The 11,426-nt window shown below is 39.3% G+C and overlaps 1 protein-coding gene across 1 annotated transcript; it reads left to right on the top strand.

The window, feature by feature from the left end:
• Positions 1-9,923, top strand: maea (macrophage erythroblast attacher, E3 ubiquitin ligase). The gene is made up of 9 exons (XM_026331070.1): positions 1-88; positions 3,740-3,922; positions 5,721-5,924; positions 6,364-6,486; positions 6,583-6,659; positions 6,840-6,948; positions 8,090-8,223; positions 8,442-8,637; positions 8,756-9,923. The coding sequence occupies exons 1-9, from the start codon at positions 20-22 to the stop codon at positions 8,849-8,851; spliced, it is 1,191 nt and encodes a 396-aa protein (XP_026186855.1). The 5' UTR covers positions 1-19; the 3' UTR covers positions 8,852-9,923.
• The last annotated feature ends 1,503 nt before the right edge of the window (positions 9,924-11,426 follow it).

Below are 11,426 nucleotides of genomic sequence, written 5' to 3'. Positions count from 1 at the left end.
AGAAAATCACTAAACCAAGATGGCGGTACAAGAAACAGTATCTCAACTGTCCATGGCTCTCAAAGTCCAAGAATATCCCACCCTAAAGGTAAACACAACTTGAAACTGGCATAAATCGATAGTTTTGCGAGTCTCATATACCTGAAATATACGATGGGTGTGGTGGTGTTTAGAAAATGGGAATTAACAGCGCATTGAAGACCGGGGGCTACGGACTTGGTGTGGAGGCTAACGTTAGCTGGGTTAGCTTAGCCATGTAGCAGCACCCACCAAGTGCTTGTTTTTGAAAAGCGGCATCCAAAATCACGTAGCTCGGTAAACACCGTTAGTAAGTTGCTGGATAGCTAACTGTGTAATTAGTTTAATTAGTTTTTATTATTGATGTAGAGTGTGTACAGGGCCTCACAGCTGTTAGCTTATGTTTAAGCCTGTTTCTGACACTTAACAGTCATTAAGGTATTTAGCGTTAAAATCGGGAAAACCCCACAGTGATCACTGAATTCAGGGACGAAATAGAGGTTATAACAAACATAACCATTGTAGAACATGAAACAACATGGATGCTCATCCTTTCAACAAGCAGACATGGCGTCAAAGAAATCCCACTCAGACGTGATTGGCCTGCTCGCTGTGGGAAAACCGGTAACGTTACTAGTCGGTTGTGTCGTCGCCAAAGGTGGGTAGCCTACCGGACACGTAAGGCCGAATAAGCAAACTCTAGCGGGCTGGAAGACCTGCAGAAATCGCCGAGAGAGAGCCCGTAACGCTACGGTGTAAGGCAGATAGTTAGCGCAGTGTCATCAGACCGCTGCTTCCTCGCTGCACTTCAAAATGGCCAGCGAGAAAAACCACAGCCAGCTGCCGCACACACGCACGGTTCCTCCGGCCCACATAACGTTACTGCGACACCGCCGCTAAAAGACGAGCTGAAACAAGCCCGGGCTGCATCTGTGTTCAGCCGTCTGCAGGAGAGAGAAAGCATCGTCGTATAAAGCACGGTTGTGAGTAGCATTGCATTGACAGCATTTGTGTGGTAACTAGTGGTGTGATGTTGTCATGATGAATATAACCTGACATTTACTGTTGCTGGCTGTGTTAAGGAATCTGTGTGTTCAGAAAGCATGGCTGTGGTTTGGGGATGTGTCTGTCTTTGCTTGGATGCTGCAGTAGGGATGATGGACACCATTTTAAGACAGGAGTCATGGTTATAATTGGCATCAAATGGGAGTCTACAGCTGGTGGCGAGCAGTGTTGATAGATAGCATTTGGAGCTATTTTAAGCAAAATTATAATGTCACACTGTTGCCTGACATAGACAATGAAGAATCTGCTAATCTACATTACCAAAGAAATGTAGCATGGGTTGGATATTATGTCCTTGAGGATGTTTTTGGACATTTGTCATCCATCAGTGTAAGGATATTCATAAGCATTCTTAAGGAAATGATTATCCTGATTTTAATGTGTAATCATTTGCATTCGTACATGGCTAGGGTATTTGTACATGACAAATATTCCATTTTGGACAGTGTTTTTTTCTTTTAGCTCTTGGGGTGAATGCTGAACATACAGGCTTATGACAATATAATAACATGGTAGTGCTGGATATTTGATAAAGTGTCTGTATTCAAGGGGAGTCAAAATGATCATCCAGACTTGCTAAAATTTGCAAACCCATGTAATGATTTGTAGTATTTGATTGTATTATTTGGAGGGGGCATCTGGATGTCTTTGCTCTGGGCCTCCTCTTAACAAATTATGAAAGAAATCAACTGTGCCAGCCTAAGAATAATCATGGCTGTCTGAAATATATTCATGGCTCTGTCCATTGTTGAGTAAATTAAGGTCATATGAAAAAGAGTAATACCATTTCTACACCATAGTAGTCAGTCATATTCCAAAAAGGATTTTCTGTTTTCTCAAAATGTATATTAGCATAATAAATTTTTTTGATGGTAACATTGTTGTGGGTCAAAATTTGTTGAACATCCTAAACTATATTATTGAATTTGTTCACTTTTTTCCTGATGTGAATACAGATAAAATATCCTGTCATGGTGTAAGTTATACATAACTGTAGTGAGATATATATATCATGGTTTGTATAATTTAAAGTCAAGACTTAAGAACCTGTTAATGAATTAACACATTTGTGTGGGTGTAGTTTTTGCTAATCCAATGACTTAAATATGTGATGATAAAGGTACTTGACATTTCCTAAAATGGCCTAATACAATCAGAGGTATTCAGCTGCTTAGGTAGAGAAGGTGTGGCAGATGCTCCACTAGCAGAGATTCAATGATCTCATATGCAATATTGGTATCAATGCAGATAATGACCTTATTAAGTGGATTGAGTATCAGCCATGGCATGGCTGATCCACATAAATAAATTCAGCATTTCCTCTTTGGCTCAATGATTTAGTCACCGCAGGCCTTTGACTTAGTTTTTAGAATGACCACAGTTCCTGGCCTCATGTAACATTGTGTGAAAATGATCCAAATATTTCCAGACAAGTTTTCAATTTTAGGAATTTGAAGAAAAAGAGCACTCTGCATTGTGATAAGGTATTACAATTACACTCAGGGAGAAAATATTGGATTAGCGCATGCCAGTCCATCTTTTGACATATCTATATAGTTTCAAGGTCTGTTATATCCTACTATAGTCTAGAAATATTAATTGACTTTATCTTCATCTTGCTCTAATCATGGCCATTTCTCTGGCTAGTGAAGCATTAATTTCATGACCCACAGCTAATATGTGGGTAATAAAAAGCATGCCATTAAAAATGTATATTTGCTGGTTAAACACCAGTGACCAGAGTTGAATGTGTCTGTGGGAAACCTTGATCTTGACCTTCAGAATAAAAAAAAATAAAAAACATGCTGGCAACTGACATAAAAACAATTACCTTTCCAGTCGTTCCCTCTCATATAGTAGTCAGACATTCCTGAGCAGAATAAGCCCCCTTTCTCTTCCAACAGGCCACAATAGTGTGTACTAAACCATTCTGTGGTGGATTTAAATATCTGAATAATAAAGGGTCCCATTCTGGGCTTTAATTCAGTGGTGTTCCTCAAATTATGCTCCAGCAACAACATTCTGTATTTTATCATGTTCTGTGGCAGACTTTCTTATTTTTTGTTTTTACAGTTTTAGTTGTCTGCAAAATTACCTTAGCTCCAAGTGAAAAGAGAAAAACCTTTAAATGAGCTGTCCTCTTGTTCTGATTGCAGTATCTGAGAGAAGGAACCATAACAATTACATGAAACTTGTTCACAGGTGTCTTTTATTGTAGAACCAGGGGGAAGCTCTGTGCTGTCTGGTTTCATTATAGATGATGGTCTGTAGACTGTTGAATACAAGCATACCAGTCTTTAACTTAAAACGTTTCAGTGATAAGGATGTGATTTATGAATACTCTTTTGTTGCAAGATAAAAGTGATGTGCTCTGTAACAACCATAAGTCCAGCTTTTGTCAATGTGAGGTATATATGCAAACTACTTCTTATATGGAGTAACCAAGACACTGAGAATAGCAGAATATTCAGGTCTGTTGAGCTCAGCCATGTAAACTAACTTCTGCCATTTGCTAAGTACAGTCTGAATCAGCCACAGGAGTGTTGAGCTGTAATTACGCTGTGTATCGTTGTACTGAGGAGCATGTTTGCACTCTGTCACTGCAGCGCTTTAACGCCTGACTCTGAGGTAAATATCCGTCTGCATTGTTTCGCAGGTGCCATATGAGACTCTGAACAAACGTTTCAGAGCAGCTCAGAAGAACATTGACCGGGAGACAAGCCACGTTACGATGGTGGTTGCAGAGCTGGAGAAGACCCTGAGCAGCTTCCCTGTGGTCGACTCTGTCGTGTCACTGCTTGATGGAGTGGTGGAGAAACTCAGTGCCCTAAAGAGGAAGGTAAAGGATATATGATAACATGCTCATGTGTGTACAAACATAGAAAAAAATCCTTGTAACTGGTCAGGCTGGCTAGATTTTTGCCACTGTGGTAAGTTTTGGATAAGAATTGGACCTTTTTTTGTTGAACATTTTATAGCTTTGTTAGATCATTCTTCTTAAAGCCTCTACTCATACTGAAATGAAAAAGGGAAACATTTCACACCTTTCTCAATCAGACATTTGCTTACATAAAAAAAAGCAATTAAAGATATAGCATTAAAATAAAAAAATGAACACTAGTGAGGGACAGGTCTGAACATAGGGATTTTCCTATTTGATCTTAAGGGCAAAGAGATAATTCCAAAGTTTAGAAATCACAACTTCAAAGGCATAGTCTCCTTCAGTTCCTTTTTTCTTTTTTGATGACTTTTTTTTCAAATCTGGAGCAGACTAAAACTGATCCGACTGATCTGTTTTGGTTCCTAGACTGATCAGAGGACTTCATAGAGCAATTGCTGACATAAGGTTGCAGAAGATGTATAATGAAGAAAGGTGTGTAAACATGTAGGGCTCTAAAAGTAATCAAAAGAATCTTGATGTTATGTGAGATGGACCTCTTTAAAAGATCAGAGATGTGTTGATAAAACAAGTGAAATGGAAACTGGTAGTGTAGACAAGGTGAGATGGGCAGCACGGTGGATGAGTGGGTAGCACTGTTGCCTCACAGCAAGAAGGTCCTGGGTTCGCAACCCGGCCTTTCTGTGTGGAGTTTGCATGTTCTCCCTGTGCTTGCGTGGGTTTTACTCCGGTTTCCTCCCACAGTCTAAAAACATGCATGTTAGGTTGATTGGTGACTCTAAATTGCCCATAGGAGTGAGTGTGAGTGTGTGAGGTTGTTTGTAGCAACAAACCAAACACCTCACATGCTAGTCCAGCGTCAGTGCCTGGGCTGACACAGAAATATCTAAGCCTGTAAGTTAGGGTACTGTGGTCACTCAAATCTTTTAGTTTCTCTTGTAAAAGTTTGCAAACAAGTAAACTGAACTCTATCACCACCTTCTATTAAGACATGTTAGTGGGAAGATAAGACACAAAACCATTTTCACAAAGTGGGTTTTGATGTTCAGTGCTTGATCTCAGAAGAGTAAAGCTGTGTCAAAGAGGTTTGAGTCTCTCTGTGGTTGTTTATCCTGTGTTCAAATATTGCTGATCACACAATGGCGATATTGTTATATGCTGCCATTTCTGTGTTCAGATGGCTGCTGTTGTAGGAAGTCGTAGTAATAAGCAAAAGCAAAATAAGTCTCTATTCTCTGTCATTACAACACATCAAGGTCATCCCAGCTCTCTTATGGGTGAAAGGCATCTAGCCTTTTTATCTGTGTGAAAATGCTGTCCAGTGGGTACACCCAACTTGTCTCCATTATGAAGGATTTTATTCACATAGGAAGCAGCAGTTTAGTCTGACCTGTGCTTTGACTTTTGAAAAGTCTTGTCTAGCTTCAGTTTGAAAGCAGCCAGACTTAAGATCATTATAATAATTTGCAGCAATCAGCAAATAGCAAATGTTTAGTTTACTAAGAATTCTGGGCTTCATCCTGTTAGAAAATTGGTCTGTCAAACAATAAAAATATAATCAGACTTTAACTTTGTTTCTTCAATGCAAATTCTCCATTGATATAACAAGGCTATACAACGTGTATATGTTGTAAGTATGGATATTAGTTTTATATTAATTTGAGGTTGTCTTCCTGTTTTGTATGAAGCATATTCACTGGCTTTGTAAATGTAATAATTGTTTGCATGTGTCGCATAGGCTGCTGAGTCCATCCAAGCAGAAGATGAGAGTGCCAAGTTGTGTAAGCGTCGCATTGAGCACTTGAAGGAGCACAGCAGTGACCAGCCAGCCTCAGTTAACCTATGGAAGAAGAAACGCATGGACCGCATGATGGTAGAGCATCTGCTGCGCTGCGGCTACTACAACACAGCTGTTAAACTGGCCAGACAGAGCGGTATAGAGGTAATGGTCTTTGTGAATGTATTGTTATCTTAGGGGCAGTCAGAGGACCTTGGTGTGCACTTGCAGATGAGTTTAGTAAAACTAAATGACACTGTTAAGTAACACTGACCCTGTCTGAAATACTTCGAATTTTCACATAGTGTGTGTTGTGACTTGTATCATCCTGATAACTGAAATTGATTGGACTTTTTAATGCATTTATTTAACAGTTGTTTACCCGTTATTTCCATTCCCTCATCTTGGGTTCATTACTGTAACTGACGCACTTTCGTACAGCAATGTAGTTGTTCTACAGTGTGTTAGATTCCATGTTTGTGCAAAACTAGTGCATTCATGTGACCTTTTAACATAATGCTTCATGCATTTCTGTCTAGTTGTTTTGTGGTTTTCTGATGTCTTTTGTAGTTATTAAGGCTCCCCCACCCCGCCCTATTTTTAGGATCTGGTGAACATTGAGATGTTCCTCACAGCTAAGGAGGTGGAGGAATCTCTGGAGAGGCAAGAGACGGCTACTTGCCTAGCCTGGTGCCATGACAATAAGTCTCGCCTCCGCAAGATGAAGGTAATTGAGGCCTAACAAATACTGAAAAGCCGATCAGTTCTGAAACTAATTTTTGTCAATAATTCTAATGGCAACTTTTGCTGGTTTCTTTGGCAGAGTTGTCTTGAGTTCAGTCTAAGAATCCAGGAGTTCATTGAGCTCATTAGACAAAACAAACGCATGGATGCAGTCAGGTACTGGGCAGAGAAAAACAACATGCACACACACACAGATTGTCATTACAGTGTTTCACCTTAAATTCTTACAATAGCATTTGTAATTGCTATAATTTTATCATTGTTGAAGCCAGGCAAACATTATTCAACATATTCAACATTTTACCCACTTATCTTGTGTATCTCTTCGTCTGTCAGACATGCAAGGAAGCACTTCAGCCAAGCAGAAGGTGGACAGTTGGATGAGGTTCGACAGGTGATGGGCATGCTGGCCTTCCCATCTGATACACACATCTCCCCATACAAGGTAACATCTGTGGTCTTTACCAGTCTAATTATATGCATTTTTAATATTTTATTTACTCAGACCCTATTACCACACATACAACCAAACAACACTATGGTATACTAATTAGGGTTTCTAACATTTTGAAAATAATGCACAAAAATCTGGGGAACTACAGAGATTTTGCAGGGTGCTATAGCCACAGAGCTGCCACTAGAGGGCCTCTTTTCTTTCAATTAAACCGATTCCTCTTGTGCTTCTTGTCCTTGGGTAGCTGATAGCAGTGTTATTTTTATTTTCAGAGCCAGACAGAAATATTCTGAGCAACATATGTGGCAGTATTTATTTTTACCTAAATATGGTACAGTGGCATTGTGACAATAATTCTTTATTTCAAGAGCCATTTATATTTTATTTCAAGAAAAGACAATGGACCAAGCCAAAATAGTGAGACTATGTTTTTGCCAGTTTCTTGTTCCAATACAACAGAAGCAGAACTGAGAAGCTCCGTCCTCTGCCAAGATGTTTGTATGGTGTGTGTGTGTGGGTGTGTGTGTGTGTGTGTGTAAATTATGAAGTTATTTGTCTGTGTTGAAATCATGATGATTTATCAGCCCTCTTTTAAAACATACTGCCTTTACTTTGCTCTACATGGCAACAGTGTGAAGCTGTAAAGCTGCATATAAATAAATTAGGCTCAGTATTACCATGATTTCATGCATCTGTAACAAAGACACTCTTGCCTAACGCCTGTGTTTGGTGAGTAAAGAGCCATTAATCACAGTTGGATCACAGCCCCTGTGAGCAAATTAATGTATGAGCCTTGCTCTCACCTCTAATAATATTGAGTTTTCAAAGCCAAAACTGTTCTATATACAGGTTGCTTAACTTGTCTCACTATTATTCATATTACCAAAACATTTTCTTCTACATGATTTTGCATGAGGTTATTTCTGATTTGTGGAGTCTGGAGTACTCTACCACAACCATTTTGTTTCTAGAGGAATAGGGAAATAACCTCCTATGATGGTTGGTGGTGGTGGTGCATGTTTGAGAAGAATGTTTTCTTACTAAAGAATCTTACTAAAGGTTTCTTACCTTAGAAATTGCTGGGTCTTTAAATGCCTTTTTTCTGTCTCTTTATCTCTGTCTGATCCATCAGGATCTCTTGGATCCAGCTCGCTGGAAGATGCTGATCCAGCAGTTCCGATATGACAACTACAGACTGCACCAGCTGGGAAACAATTCTGTCTTCACTATCACCCTTCAGGCTGGTCTGTCTGCCATCAAGACACCGTATCCTACCATACTGTTTTAGTTGCCTTTAATATGGAATTTTAACAGTATTGACTAAAGCAAAATGGCAAAGACAAAAAACAAAATAAAGGGACTTCTATATCTTCCTATTTATTATTATATTTTTACTGTCCTGAGACCCACAGTAACATCATACCATTAAAAGTATGTTCAACAGAAATCACACGTTTTGGTCTTTAACTCTGTGTTCTTTTTAGTCAGTGCTACAAGGAGGATGGGACCTCTAAGAACCCAGACTGCCCAGTGTGCAGTAAATCTCTAAACAAACTGGCCCAGCCACTACCTATGGCCCACTGTGCCAACTCCAGATTAGTGTGTAAGATCTCTGGGGAGGTCATGAATGAAAACAACCCCCCAATGATGCTGCCTAATGGATATGTCTATGGCTACAATGTGAGTACACTGCAAGATGAACAACAGCTAAGTGAGCTAAAGCTGTTTCTTCAACTCATAAAAACTGATAATGCATTTGTCTCTGTCTAATTTATTATCCTCTTTTTGTCTTTTTAAGTCCCTTCTCTCCATCCGCCAAGATGACAAAGTAGTGTGTCCCAGAACCAAAGAGGTGTTTAACTTCTCTCAGGCTGAGAAGGTCTACATCATGTGATCACCCAGGTGACACGTCTGAGTGTTAACGACATCAAATGTGGCCAGTTGTCCATCAGCTGTGACCTGGCCTAGTCAGAGAGCCACCTGTGGAGCTGTGCCCTGGTTCTCCCCACAGACACTCACAAGATGCCCTACAACCCCCCTCCCAATACACGATTTGCTCACCCACCCCCACCACCCATTTGTGATACAGAAGCTGGGCTCTTCTCCTTTAAGACTGTGTTTTAGATGTGGCTAGAAGTTGTTTGATCTGATCCGTTCAAGCACATGGACTATCAACATTGTCATCTTGCAGGCCTTCACTCTGGAGAATAGAAATGAGAGAAAAAGACTGAGGGTTGAAAAATGCTAGGTAGATGTTTGATTTTACTACAACAAATAAAAACTTGAGGTTACTTTGACTTTTTCCTTTCACTAGTGGTGTTCTTTTGTTAACACGAGGCAGGTCTGTCTTGACTCGCTTTATTAACAACATTAACATACAAGATTTGAGCCTTTTTCAGAACAAACATGACTGCTTGATCTTCTTAGAGTAGCATCTCATGCGATGTATGCCTTCGTCTTCTAGCTTCTAGTTTGGTAGTGGGGGGATAATATGTAAAACCACCTAACTTTTTGTGTTTCATCTCCCATTGACTGAAACTGGAGTTGGGCTGCAGCTGGCTCCTTTTCATATGTAAATATTAGGAATTGATCATCCTCATGTATATCAGGAGGTTTAGGGACAAGAGATGACAATGAAGGTTAACCTTCTACAATGATTACTGTGTGAACTGAACAAGTCTTTTGGGCATTGTAAATCTGATATAGCCTGCAGTATCTTCATGTTAACTGGTTGTTCAGTGTAACTTCTCATCATTGAGGAGACTGTTAGTTTTCTGAGCTTGGTAATATGAGTTATGGTGTATTTCCTACCATAATGACATTTACGCAATATTCAGACAAGACAACCACCTGTTATCTGTTATGTTTTTAAATTGTCTTCCTTTTTTGTGTGTGAGGTTTACCATTTTAAGCAGTACCATTTCATAACTATCCACCAATGAACAAGATAATAAAATGAAGGACTGTGCAGATATTTTCTCTTGTATTCTGAATATGCTGCAAGCAGTACCAATAGTCACCAGGGGTTATGTAGCATAAAAGTACACCAGTGTCATCGCCATTTTATGTAATTTCATGCATGTTCCTTCCTCTGTTTAAATTATGCATCAAGAAGCAGAAACCTTGACTAACAGAACAATCCTGAAGTTTTTGCGAACTCAGAAGATGATGGGCTGGAGAACAGAGCAAGATCCAGGGCATGGAGGTTGGCATCAGTGTCAGCTAATGCACAGAAAACTTGTCCTGTGAAAATGTAACACTAAACACCCATGCAAGGCAATCCAAAAGCTCAGTTTTATGTTAAATATGAGTCTTGTGGTTAATTATTTCTTCCATATGTTTATTGACAAACCAAAAGTTGCCTCATTTATGTCCATTGATGATTTGGAAATGTACTGTATGTGTAAAGACAGACTGTCCTGTGTGTTTGTGTTGGTAGAATAGATCAAGGGATTGTTTCATGAGCAATATGCCTCATAAAGATTTCAGTAAACTTTGATTTCAGTGTTTCTTTATTTGCAAAGTCTACTTTGCTCTGTGAGCTCTGAAATCAACATTACCATAAACTTTTTAGTAGGTGTGCCACTGTCTGTTGACATGGAAATGTGTCCCAAGTGTTGTTTTTCATCTGAAACTGCATGATCAGAAGAGGATGCCATTCTGTGTGGGGCTTAGTGATGAAAAGCATGCTGGGTCGTGTTGGTTTATAACATGGGTTTCATGGTAATAGGTACATTTATGAGACTGGCATTATATGCCTTTAAAAAAGAAACAATCAGTAAAACTAAACCTTGGTTCTGTAACACCAAGGTGTAAATTAGGTTTTGCTTTGTTTGACTCAGCAGTCCAAAACCCAAAGCTATTGAAACTGAATCATACAGAGAAAAGCTTGCAAGTCCTTACATTTGAGAAAGTGAAAGCTGGGAATGTTTAATCAGGATTTTTGATGATTAATCAACTACCTGATGGGTTTAGCTGTTGATTTTTTTAAATCAGTGAAAATAAACCTCATGAGAAGTGATGTTCTGCATAAGAGAGAGATGTAGAATTCGGTGAGGTTTCTATTTGCATTCAAACATTTTACCCCAGTCCATTATTAGCCACTTTTTTGTCAAATACAGCACCAGCACCCATGTCCTACTGATTAATAAAAGGAAACACATAAGCATTGTCAGAAAGAACAGTTTAAGAGCTTTAATTCACACATGGTGCTCTATTTTCATATCAAAAATACCCCATAATGAGCATTTATTTAAGCTTGACCTTGAGCATGCATTTGTGAGACTGCGAGTCATAACATAAAATGTAATATAAATATAGTTTATGTTTACTGCTGTGCTTTCTAAGGTCGTGTTGCTATTTAGGCAAAGCAGCCATGTTGTTTTGGGGCACAAATAACAAAAGTACACCGGAAGGGGAGGCCGTGATGACGCCACACCTCCTCTGGTATAAATACAGCTGCGTCCTTC

This window comes from Mastacembelus armatus, chromosome 10 (genome assembly GCF_900324485.2).
Source record: "Mastacembelus armatus chromosome 10, fMasArm1.2, whole genome shotgun sequence".
Classification (NCBI taxonomy): Eukaryota; Metazoa; Chordata; class Actinopteri; order Synbranchiformes; family Mastacembelidae; genus Mastacembelus; species Mastacembelus armatus.
Note: the sequence above shows the minus strand (reverse complement) of the source record. Positions and strands in the feature narration are given on the sequence as shown.

Coding starts and splice junctions, on each gene's coding strand:
- maea (XM_026331070.1), top strand. CDS start 20: ATGGCGGTACAAGAAACAGTATCTCAACTGTCCATGGCTCTCAAAGTC. Junction 89..3,739: donor AAGAATATCCCACCCTAAAG/GTAAACACAACT, acceptor ATTGTTTCGCAG/GTGCCATATGAGACTCTGAA. Junction 6,487..6,582: donor CTCGCCTCCGCAAGATGAAG/GTAATTGAGGCC, acceptor TTTCTTTGGCAG/AGTTGTCTTGAGTTCAGTCT.